Source organism: Cheilinus undulatus, linkage group 9 (genome assembly GCF_018320785.1).
Source record: "Cheilinus undulatus linkage group 9, ASM1832078v1, whole genome shotgun sequence".
Classification (NCBI taxonomy): domain Eukaryota; kingdom Metazoa; phylum Chordata; class Actinopteri; order Labriformes; family Labridae; genus Cheilinus; species Cheilinus undulatus.
The window spans coordinates 46,789,537-46,802,638 of record NC_054873.1 but is presented as its reverse complement, the minus strand read 5'-3'; the positions used below and the strand labels follow the sequence as shown (position 1 = coordinate 46,802,638).

The window sequence follows — 13,102 nt, the reverse complement described above, 5'->3', positions numbered from 1 at the left end:
ATGTGAGCCCCTTTCACCCTGAAATAAACCTACCCCGAAAATTTCCTGACTTCCATTACACAAACTGTTTTTCATTTTCATGAAATATCTTTGCTTCTAAATAATGTTGATGCTTGGCAAAACTATTTTTAACCAAACTTCTTGTATACTATCGGAAACGTAATTGCCTATCTTAAAATGAGTTTTTGTTTTACTAGATTTTTTTACTTTGTGCAATTTTTTTTTTTTTTTTGCATTTCACAATTTTGTTTTTTACAGTTTCTGATGTTTTAGCATTTATTCAGTCTTTTATGTTTCACAAAATATTTTTTATGTAGAGCAAGATGTTTTTAAAGATATATTTTTGGAGCTTTTAATGCCTATTTAAAGGGAAGGATGGAGTCAGAAACAGGGATGAGAGATTGAGGGAAAAACTTGCAGGAAAGGAGCTACAGGCTGGACTTGAACCCAGGTCGCACACATGGGGTACGAGCTAATGCTAGGCCATTGCAAAAAATGTTTTCATACCTCACTATTTTTTTTTTTTTTTTTGCATAAGGCAAATTTGTTCCATGTAGGTTTTTTCCATTTGACAAATTGTTTTTGCTTTCAAATATATTTTTTTGTCTCACGATTTTTTTTGTTTTACAGAATATAATGACATTTTGTTATAACATTTTTCATGAGACTTATTTTTTTCACAAAATGTTTTTTCGCTAACCCAAATGTATCTTCATTGATGAAGTGTTTTTTTAGTTTCATTAGTTTACATTCCACATGTTTTGCAGTTGACGAAATATTTTTACAAGTCATTTAGTTTTCTGACACATTATGAAATTGTACAACTTTTCAATTATTTTTTTATTTTTTTTCTTTTGCTTTTTTCCTACATATTTTTTCACAACATTGTGCTTTACAAAACTTTGCTTTTAAAAAAATATTTTTTGCCCCCACCCCCCCCCCCCCCACCCCCCCCACACACACACAGTTGTTTGTTGTTGTTGTTTTTTTTTTTTTTGGCTGTTTTTCTGGTCTCACAAAATGATTTTGCCTTTCAAAAAAAAGTTTTACAAAAAGTTTTAAGAGCCTCACAAGTTTTTCTATCTTCCACAAAATGTTTTTCCATTCCACTAAAAGTTTATGTGTTATAAAGAATATCTGTCTGGTTTAGTTAAATGTTTTTGAGTTTCACAAAGTGTTTTTGTGCTTCATGAAAATTTTCTGGGTTTTCAGAAAATATTCACAAAATGTTTTTACATTTAATGAAATGTTTCTGCATTTACCAAATATTTTAGTGTTTAATAAAATGTTCATCACATTTAGTGAAATGTTTAGCAGTTGGCCTTTAGGGCCTCCATATTCTAGTGAATGATGAACTAAGCATAAATCATGTACAGAGGGCAAAATCCCTTATCACATTCAGCTGGATTTTTAAATTTTATTTTTTACACGGTCGGGCTAAAATATTAATGGAATCGGGGTTTTCTGACTGCCAGCTCCATGAAAACGGAATAAACTTTGAATCCCTTTAGATGGAGAGTAAATTCTCAACAAGCCTCAGTCGGAGGTTCCCTCATGCCTCGACTTGCCCGGTGTGATTTTTCTTCTCATGTCTAATCAAGAGTCTTTGTTTATATAACCAAAGACTTCTGAAGCCTTGGGAACCAGAGGGAATTTAATTGATAGCTTCTGGTTTCACATCAGCTCTTCATCTGTCATCTTCCTTTTCTTTTTTGGACCTGTTTGCCATTCAGAGGCCATGTTTGCCTGTTTGTACAAGCCTATTCTTGTGTTTTGGCTCAGAAAGAAACAGACATAGTTTGTCTACATGAACTGTAGACAGCAGTATAAATACAACAGGGCTGTGGCTCTTTTCTTATTTTAGTTGTTTTCTTCCTTGGAAAATGTTAGTTTGAGGAAAAATGAGACAGACATGAAATGACTTTGTGCTCCATAACACTAAAATACATGTTTTTGTGTTCGAAGGATGAAAATTATAAACTCTTAAACCTATTTAGAGCGATAATCACCAAACAAAAGGATTACATAATTATACAACTGTCATGAACTTTCTCTGGTAGCAAAAACTACAATTTTTGTGCCTTTATTTACTGGGCTTAGACCACAGCAGCATTTATGCTCCTTTAAAGAACAACTGCCAGCTCAGCTCCAAAGGCACTGCAAAAATCACTGCCTACAAACACATGAACACAGTTGCTATAAAAGTTTTCACCCCCTTGGATTTTCAGAATGGATTTTATAAATCAATCATGATCAATATCATTTGGAAAGTTAAAAATGAAACAAACTTCTTTGATGTCAAAGTGAAAACAGATTTCTACAAAACAATGTCAATTCAATGAAAATATGTAATGCAAAATAAGTGACTGCATAAATATTCTCCCCCTTTAAAGTGACTGACCTAATTCAGTACAGCTCCAGCCAGCTGGTACTAGAGTCTAGGGTCAAGTGGAAGAAAGTTCTTTAGTCTGATGAGACAAAAATTAGGCTTTTTGGCCACCATTTCCACTGTGGAGCACAGTGGTGGCAGCATCATGCTGTGGGGATGCTTCTCAGCAGCCGACCCTGGAACGCTTATAAAGACAGCGGGTAAATGAAAAAAATGAATGCGGCACAATAAAGAAAAATTCCGGAGGACAATCTTGTTCAGTCTGCAAGACAACTACGGCTTGAGAGAAGATTTATTTCCTGGCAGTACAATGATCTGAAGCATACAGAGAAAGCTACACAGAAATGAAAAACAACAAGCTGAGTGGCCGAGTCAAAGCCCAGGTGACTCTACTAAATAAAGACTTGAAGGGTGTGAATATTTATGCAGTCACTTATTTAAATTTATTACATATTTTTGTTCAATTGACATTACTTCCTAGAAATCAGTTTTCACTTTGATACTATAAATTTTTTGTTGTTGTCATTTTTGTGACAGTAAAGCCAAATTATATTGACCATGACGGATTTATAAAATCAATAAAAGGGAAAAACATCCAAGGGGGTGAATACTTTTCATAGCCACTGAATATATTTTAGTTGAATACTTAAGTTACCCTAAATCCTTAATTTTAATTGTTGTAAAGCCAAGTTTAAATGGGAAAAAAACCTGCCTGAGGACATCCTTAGTTGCAGTTTAGATCATGAGTATGCAGTGCTGCATGTGACATAATAGCTTGTGCTCTGATGCTGTTAGGACGCGGCGTAGATCCAGGAAGGCCAGCATTTACATGCTGTGTGTTTCTACTACATTCAGATTAAAACTCATTTTGAAGATATGCAACACAAAAGTAAGGCCTGAATTGCTTGTAGGAAGTAAAAATTTCTGTCGAATGAATTAAGATGCTCTATTTTTATTCAAGTACATCATTTCAAGACACTCAAGTTCAAATTTCCTTTCATTGTCAGCAGATGTTTTTACTTATTATAAGCACTTGAGGCCTTATTGCTTGCCTCCTATATCCTAAAATAGAATTTGTATGTGGACTTATCACAAAAGTGTAGCTTTAATGGTTACAATAAGATATTTTGACAAGAACTAAGACACAGATGCTGATTTAGATCTGAGTTTTTGTGGTATGTTGCCGGTGTCAGTCAAACAGAAAAGCTCTTGGGTGTGCTGTCCTTTTTGTTGATGCATCACAGAGCAATTGCTCAAGCCTGTGCTGGTTATCTCATGGGCCTCGATGACACCGCTCTGTTCAGTTCATGGATCCGGTTTGTTGACTTGTGGGTGAAAGGCTGTGTGAGTGTTACCAGGGCCTAAGGTTGTCAGAGTTTTAGGTACTCTGATACTTTATGATAACATTTGTTTTAAATGAAATGGAAGAATATGGTTGCTCTAAAACCTTTAGTCATATTTCTAACATAAAGTTGCCCGAGTAGAAAAGAAAAACTGTATTGCACTAGTTTTTAAAAATGTGTGGATATTGTGCAGGTTTGTTTCTTTTGTGCAGTTTAGACATTGTGCGGGATTTTGTCGCAGTTTTATGTTATGAAGAAGAATGGTTTACATGATATTGGGTGCCTCAGACAACCTAGATCATTTTTAAAATGGCAGTATGTAACTACTCTAGTTGTCCTTGCTGGTCAGAGCTGACCCCGTCTGCTCTGCCTCTTTATGAAGCATATATAACCCAGTTCTGTTCTAGAGCTTTACAGTTTACCTTTTCCAGCAGTAACAAACATTTTTACCCTTCTTTTGAGGTGTATTATAAATATGCATTGTTTGCATAAAATTACACCTTGTTTTGGTGTCAAATTGTGCAGAAATCATTAAATATTTTGGCTATGGGTTTTGAGGGTTATAACACCCCTGGGCCATTTTTGACCCTCAAAACCCAACAAACACGATGCATCTGTATTAATAAAACTCTGTTAATTTAGATATTGATCATGAAGGATATTGGCAAAGGGTGTGGTTGGTCACCACCCATGATATTTTTAGACATGTAGGTCAAGAAATACATATGTGCATATTATCTTTAGAAAACAGGTCACAGCTGAGTCCAGGAAATCAGAAAGTAATATCAGCTGTATTTATTTACATAGAATTTAATATTATGTCAGCAAGACATGAAATTGTGGTCTTGATTGCTTATGTTTGAACTGGACATTGTTCCTGTGACTTAATTACCTCCAGCTCTCATCAGATGGTAAACATTTTTCTAGAACTGAACATTTAATCCTAAGCCGAGCACAGGCTGTCTAATGACATGAGAGGTCTACTTGTTTGGCCGAGGAGCGGCGCGAAAAGGGCTCTGAAATTACGCACACAGAGAGGACAGTTCATGGTACATACATGATTGATTCCAATAGGATGGACAGGCAATAGGATGAGTGTCAGGGCCCATCATTGTTTAAAAGTTGAGTTTTCACTCAGCAGAAAAGGGGTTTGGAACTCTACGAGCTGATCAGGCTGCACAGCAGTGCACCATTGAGGGATAAACTTCTCTCTCTCCTCATTTGACTCTGCTTTTTTAATGCACTGATGCCAGGTCAGGTGAAATAACCTGGTGTCAGATCAGATATTGTGAATACTGTGGTTGCTGTTATAGCCTTAAAAAGCAGTATTATAATGAGTAATCAGGACTCCAAATTCACTGTCAGTGGATGTTAAAAACAAATACTTTGATACAAGGACAGAGTTGTGAAAAAGTATTTTCCCGCTTTCTGATTCCTGATTTTTTTTTATTATCTATAACACTTAAATGTTTTGGGACTTCCGGTTATGGAGTCTTCCTGAGCAGCAGGCGATTGCTGAGCTCCGACCCTCTGGGCCTTAATTTTGCTTTTCCATTTAGACTACAGTCACTCAACCAATTGTGCTAATCCTACGTTTTATTCTTTTAAACTCTGACATCCAAAATGCCACGCAAAAAACAACAAATCAAAGAAAATCAAAGTGGAGGAGGACGTGGACGCTTGCTCGGATGGGACTTTGCTAGATGAGGAGGGGGAGGAAGAGGCTAATGCTCACGGGCAAACTAGCAAAGCTAACGTGTTGGCAGCTATACAGCTACTGAGAGTGGATTTCTCAAATCAAATACGAGAGGTCATATCATCTAACCTCGAAAAAAAGAAGCACTTTCTGTATTCACCAAGAGACTTGATACAGCCGAAACTCATATTAGTAAAGCAGACGACATCTCTCCTCGCTCATTAACAAAGAATCGCCCCTACAAAACAAAGTTCACAAGCTTACATGGAAATTGGATGATCTGGAGAATCGACGTCAGAGATCTAACCTGAGGATAATTGGTTTGCCCGAGAAAGCTGAGGGCTTCGTTTCTTCAGTCCTGGCTACCTGAAGTTTTGGGCTCGGATGTTTTCCCCAGTCCATCCGTTATTGAAAAGTTTTGTATCATCAAACCAATTTTAATATCTCACAAAGACAACCCAAGTAAATACAAAATGAAGTTTCTAAATGATGTTTTTTTTTATTTCTTAAGGGGATAAGAAACCCAAACCTATCCAAAACAGGTTAAAATTGGTTTGATGATCCAAAACATTTAAGTGTGATAAATATGCATAAAAATCAGGAATCAGAAAGGAGGCAAACACTTTTTCACAGCACTGTAATATTTTTGTCTGACTTGTTCAGATTTCATGCTAGTCCCGCTGTGGTAATTAACTTCCAAGTCTAAATCTATAGATGTTCTTTGATTTTACTGGAATAGTGATGAGGCTAAAAAGCCTGGTATACTGAAAGCTTTAGTCCACCATCTCCCAATGCTTCATTCTGTAAGCTAAGGTCAACTGCAATGCAAACTCACAGTAGACAGAGGAGAGCAGAGGTGACTAGAGAGGTAGGGTCATACCTTCAGTTGCATGTGAGGTGTCAGCTGTGAGAGTTAAAATGTTGAGTGTAAACGCCGTTACTTTACAGGAGAGTCTGCATTTGACGTAGTTAATATGTAATATATAAAGTTTCTGGTTTGCACACCTACGTAAGACTCTTCAGACATGCCTGAGGAGATATGTGATGTATAATGGTGTTAACTGTCAATGTGACTCAGCTAAAGCAACACCAGCCTTTTTTATACTTTGAGCCCAGAGTAAATACAGTGTTTGTATTTTTAAATCACACACAAACACACTGAAAATAAGTAAACAATTAGCTTCCTTTTTAAAGAGAAGTGAAAAATTAAATGAATATTTTATTTTCTGCTCCAACTGATTTATCATTTAACATGAAAAATCTGTCGTTCAAGTTGAATTCTATTTTTTTGTAATTTGAAGTGGACATTAAAATGACCTTGTGTTTGATTTTCCTGTTCAGTAGATGAGCATTTGTGTCAAAAATATTAATCATTATCATATTTTAGTATCGATTTTCTTCAGAAAGCAGGCCAGTGTCCTAATTTTCTTTTCTTTGCAGGAGATGACCATACCGTGGTGTCTAAAGAGAGCAGAGCTGGTTTTCAAATGTGTCAAAGGTAGGGGAAAGTTGATCTTTGGTGTGTGTTTTTTTTGAGCAAATGTGCCTCTCCAGCTTATACTAACATTCAGTTATTTGAGCTAATGAAACCTTCATTTCCTGAGGGGTTTTTATCTTGCACTAAGAGCATAAAAACATGAAATCATGAATAACAAAGACAGCAAGAACCACACACAAAAAACATCATACTAAAATCATTCACATATGTTACTAAAGCTTCCCATTTGTTTTGAGATGCTGGAGTTCATACTGAATTGTCAGGTTTTATCCCTACATAATAGAAACTTTCCATTTCACACATGGTGAGCTTCAGAGGTATGACACTCCTAGTAGGTTGTTTGCAAGCGTGTGATCCCGAGTGCCCTTAGGGGGTCAGGAAGTGGAGGAAAGCCATTAGGAATGAATGGGGGACTGAGAAGAGTTGGTACTTAACAACTCTAAATGGACCTGTGTGCTGCGCTTTCATCAGGAAATTTCTACATACATTGAATATGATTGCAACACTTCACAAAGAAATGATGTTTACCACAGTTTCACTGATTTACCTGTAATGGAGGCGATCAGTATCAAAAAATTCAGTCCTGCAGGCCTTCTAGTGTCTAGCATCATCTAGACAGATGAAGGCAGAGGAGTCTAGAGGAGACTTGTACTGAGCTAAGAGGCTAGCTGAGCCCCTCTGATTATATCCACATTTCATCATAAACATGCTTTTAATTGAAACGGTGATGTATTGTCAACCAAATAAACCTTGTGGTTAAGAGCTTACGTTCCAGTTTCCTTTCCTTGGCCAAGAGCCAAACAACTAGTTCTCTAAAAAGAGACAGATTTCCTGTCACAACGAGAGTGGCTGGATGTTGGTGAGACAGGCATCAGCTGAGGAAATATGAGTAAAATCAGAGTTTAATGTGCCAAACCATGACAAAACTGTACTGAACAAAACCTGACCACTTTGTGCAAACAGGTCATGCATGAGCTTTGTGTGACGCTTCAGACAGAGGTGTGTTTTTAATCTCTACGTGCTGCTGTTTATCCATTAGTTTTATTGTTATTATTATGTATTTATTTATTATTATAGTGGCTGGATAGTTCAGATCCCAGCAGGAGCACGAGTGTCCAGTGTGGGTCCTTGGGCAAGGTCTTTAACGTCAGGGACACCTGTCCCAGATGTAAGCTGCTTTGGATAAAAGTGTCTGCTAGATGGCATTCTATCATTTTTGCCTAAAGATTTCACTCATTTTAAATGCTGGTTTAATAAATGGTCATGAGAGAAACACACTCTTCCTTTTATTGAATTATTAGCTATCAAAATAGTAAAATTGAGAATATCTGACAAATTTGAGTAATTTTTCTCTCCAGAATTTAGAATGAAATGAATGCTGCCCTCTTGGAAACAGAGTCTCATCCCTGCTTTAAAGTTTTAAGGACTTAAACTTAATAATTTTACCTTCCTCAAACTTTAACTGGTATTTTAAGGGTTAAAGTTTCAGGTCTGAACTACAGATCAGTCGATGGGTGCCCAGCTCTGCTAAAATCATTTATACTTTCCATGTTTGAAAAAAAATTTTAAAAACTTAAATTTTTAAAAAAATATGATAAATCGCAGAATTTCTTTAGTTAGTCATGAATATGCTCCCCATTTTGAAATGCCACTATTCTGCAATTAAACATTTCTGTTTTTTTGTGGATTTTCGTACTGTTCTAAGCTAAGGGTGATTGAATTCTTGTTTGGATGGAGACGTGCTTTTAATTTGAAATAAATAAGGACCTTAAAGTAGTATGAAGTTAATATCATGCACTTGACCACAGAAAAAGGGTACAGAAGGAAGTTAGGAAACAGAAAAAATGGTTGATGAAACAAGTTCTAGATAAGTTTAGACATGTCCGCTGAGCTGTCTGTGAGTTTTAAAGTGAATTTAGACATTAAAGGGGACATATTATGCAAAAATCCATTTTTTCAGGCTTATCTAACAAAAATATGTGCCCCTGGCCTCTCCATGGTCCCGTCAAGCACCAGAAAAATCCATTCCTTCCCACCCTCTTTTTCTCCACATTTCAGGAAATGTGTTCTCAGATTTTCCCCTCATGACCTCATGTGGGGAGTTGGTTCGGTTGGTTCGGTCAACCAGGTTCGGTTGGTCCTCCCTGCTTGGAAGAAAGTTTCACCCTCCTCTCCTAATCTTCCTCTTGGCTGGCAGGAGAGCCACATTCATTAAGCCACATCCATGTCCTGAGAGGGGCGGAGTCAGACACAGACACAGAAACAGCTTGCTCTGAGCAGGGCTGAAACAGAGGGGTTTTTAGAAATACAGAAATCCAATACTGGTGTGTTTTTTCAGTAACAGACTTCACAGGCATGTTTTGGGGATCTCTGAGACCAATATAAACTTGTCTTAAAGGGGTAAAATATGTCTCCTTTAAGGATCAGTGGTGGACTTATTCTACATCACTGTGGCTGCAGAGAGGTGCTGCGCTGGCTTGAAATTGTACTGAAAGGGACAATAAGGAATGCAATTAATGCAAAAATTAATGCACTAATTATGGGCCTAAACTAATCCTGATTATTGCAATAACTCTGACAGCCCTAGCTATAAACAATGCCTAGTTAATGCTGAGCAAAATGAATAGATATATACAAAATAAAGTGATTTTTTATGCATTTGTCGTCTCATTTGTAGGCTTCATGATGGAGATGGCTTCATGGGATGGAGGTGTTTCACGCACGGTTCAGTTTCTTGTGCCGAAGGTGAGAACTTCGTGTACTACACATACTTTTGGTTTCACAACACTCAGTTAAGATGACACACAATGTTTCTTTGAGTAATTGCCTTCCTGCAAAGCTCCATGTTAACAAAAAATGTATGCTCAAGGCTTCTCTTGTACATAGCAGCACAAAGAAACACCTGGCCGAGCAGTACACACCTTTGAGAGCAGGCAGAGGAGAGAAAAGCTGTCCATAAATCATAGATCATAGAGCTTTATGTGCTCTTGACCGTTGTTTACACTGCTGTGATAAAAGAAAGCTGCAGGATTAATGCTTAGTCCTTCACCAGTGACTCTTCATTTACCTCTACATCCAGGTTTAATCTCACGTCTTTATGAATATTGTAAATTTGTCAAATAGCAGATCTGCTTTGGAAGTTTAACTTAAGCTTGAAGGAATCTTTTTTCTGTCACATATTCAGAGGATTGGGAGCTGAGCGCAGGATGAAATATAACACATGATTTAGCTGGATGTTGTATGCCTGTGACGTTTGTGGTTTGTCAGGAAGGCAGCAGCACCCATAGAAAGATCTCATGTTGACAGGTTAAGATGATAAAACAAGCAGCATCAAAGGACTCCGACTGCATCGGCTTCCTGTCAGCTACATGCTCAGACGCCATTTAAAATAGCACTTCTGAAACAACACTGTTGTCGACTCCTCAAAGAGACACGGCGGCTAAATATACTCGCTGTGTTTGTGTGACTGAATACGCGCCTGTGTTTTCAGCTTAAACATTAATACTTAACATTCTTATTTGACGGCTGGCGATGCTTGGAGTGACACGGTATGCTCTCCTGTTAAAGTCACAGCTGCCTGGGTTCACATCCTTTCAGCATCTTGACTGCTGCTCCCCAGGAGGGTAAAAACACCCTGTGATGTTCAACTAAAAGGCCTGTTAACACTTGGCTGTACACAAATGCTCCTCATGTATTTTTGTTTTCATGGGCACACTTTCAGAGGGGTTTATCAAACTGTTTAGTTTGTCCCCTTTTTGAGCTGCACAATACTGGAAAAAAATGCAATATCTTAATATCTGTGTTTGCTGTTAATATCCGGAAAATTTAATTTGCCTATTTAGACCAAAGAGAGCCTTTAAAACAGCCTGGCTTCCTGGCTGGTACAACCAGTGAGTCCTTCTCATACGACTCAACTTCAAAATGGTAAAATATCCCTTTAACAATGATTTATTTCACAAGAGTGTACAGTCCCTTTCTCATCTTTGTGAAATTTCTTTGGCGGATAGACTATCGTATTGCCTTTATGAACTTGAAGGGGGAGTGAGGCAGACAGCAGAATAGGATACCCCACCCTTGAATTCTATATTAGGGCTGGATGCAGGGTTATAGAAATACTGAGAGCCAATATCAGAGCTTACGAGGGAGATTTTGGGGTATGCTACCCCCTGAAAATTGTTTTAATTTCCTTGATCAAACTATGTGCATCTTTGCCATTTTATTTGTCTGCACACGAGTCTTTGCCCCAAGTGAAGGAGTTCAAGTGTCTCGGGGTCTTGTTCATGATTGAGGGTGACAGGGAGCAGGAGACTGACATGGGGATTGGCTCAGCATTGGCAGAACTGCAGGCGTCAATTTACCGGTCGATCTACCTCCCAGCCGTCACCTATGGTCATGAACTCTGGGTAATAACCGAAAGAATGAGATCACGAATACAAGCAGAGTTTTCTCCAGAGGTTGTATGGGCTCAGCCTTAGGGACAGGGTAAGGGACTCAGACATCCAAGAGTACCTGGATGCAACTGAGGACCTCCACTTCACACTGGAAATCAGAAAATTGCCGCCATATCTTGTCTTCTAATACCGGATTTCACTTGAACTGAACATCTTCTTTGTTGTTTCCTCCATTTGACGCCGCCACATTTATAGAGGCAAGTCTGTCACTTAAGGAAATACAAGTAGACAAAAAATAGGTTTCAGTTATAAGTATAAGTTTTCAGACTAAGAAGCACAGTGATTACATAACATTAATTTTAATAAATAGATTTATGATCCAAATTCACGTATCACTGAGCACAGACTGAGACAGCACAAACTTGCACAGTCCTTGTCTGCTGTATTGAATGATGTAGCGGGCTTGCCTCTGGCAGCATGGTGGTGACATCTGTGTCTGGCCAGCCAGCCAATCTCCCATCGCATATTATGTCTGTGCTCAGTGATACGTGAGTTTGGATCATAAATAAATTTATTTATTTTATTTCATTTTATTTTTTTATTTAACCTTTATTTAACCAGATAAAAAAACCTATTGAGACCGAAATCTCTTTCACAAGGGTGACCTGGCCAAGAGGTCAGCAAAAAAAAAAATTAATGTAACGTTATTGCTGTGCTCGGTAGTCTGAAAACTCACATATTTTTTGTCTACTTAAATTTCCTTATGTGGCGGACCTGCCTCTATTAATATTACGGCGGTGCATAATGTTTGAAGAAAACGCTCGTCCGACTTCCGGTATGAAGTGGAGGTCCTCGACTGAAACCAGGTCCCTCTCCAGACATCTGGAGGGAGCTAGAAGTAGAGCCGCTGCTCCTTTGCATCTCAGGGGGCCAGTTGAGGTTGTTTGCAGGCAGCTATTTTTAATTTTAGTCTCACTCTTAGTCTCTGGATGAAATATATTTTAGTTTTAGTCATATTTTAGTAATTTCTACCCTTTTTAGTTTGAGTGGCGTTTTAGTGGACGAAAACCCCCAAAAAACCTTTAGTCCAGTTTTAGTAAATCTAGTACCAGCTTATGGTACTGTGTTCTCTGCACTCTGCTAAACCTGAGGTCCCTGCTTTCTACAGCTGAGAGGCAGAATAGCTAAAGATGCATTATACACTGCTTGGCCAAAAAAAAAGTCGCCACCTGGATTTAACTAAGCAAATAGGTACGAGCCTCCTATTGGATAATTACTGCATGGGCGATTATCTTTCACCTGGCAACAAGTTATTTAACCCCAGCTGATGCGATGAGTAGCTTCTCATTTCTTAAACAATCATGTTGAAAGACACATCCTGTGGTCGTGGAAAAGATGTTAGTCTGTTTAAGAAGAGTCAAATCAATGGCATGCATCAAGCAGAGAAAACATCTAAGGAGATTGCAGAAACTACTAAAATTGGGTTAAGAACTGTCTAATGCATTATTAAAAACTGGAAGGATAGTGGGGACCATCATCTTCCAGGAAGAAATGTGGTGGGAAAACAATCCTGAATGATCGTGATCGGCGATCACTTAAACGTTTGGCCAAATCAAATCGAAGAAAAACAACAGTAGAACTCAGGGTATGTTTAATAGTGAAAGTAAGAGCATTTCCACACGCACAATGTGAAGGGAACTCAAGGGATTGGGACTGAACAGCTGTGTAGCCTTAAGAAAACCACTAATCAGTAAGGCTAATCAGAAAAAAAGGCTTCAGTTTGCT

The 13,102-nt window shown here is 38.0% G+C and overlaps 1 protein-coding gene across 1 annotated transcript in view; it reads left to right on the top strand.

The window, feature by feature from the left end:
- c9h12orf4 (chromosome 9 C12orf4 homolog) overlaps positions 1–13,102 on the top strand; it is a 39,098-nt gene that overhangs the window by 22,576 nt on the left and 3,420 nt on the right. Inside the window, exons 12-13 of the mRNA XM_041794669.1 lie at positions 6,869–6,926; positions 9,604–9,671. Coding sequence (XP_041650603.1) covers positions 6,869–6,926; positions 9,604–9,671 — 126 coding nt within the window. The remainder of the gene's footprint in view (positions 1–6,868; positions 6,927–9,603; positions 9,672–13,102) is intronic.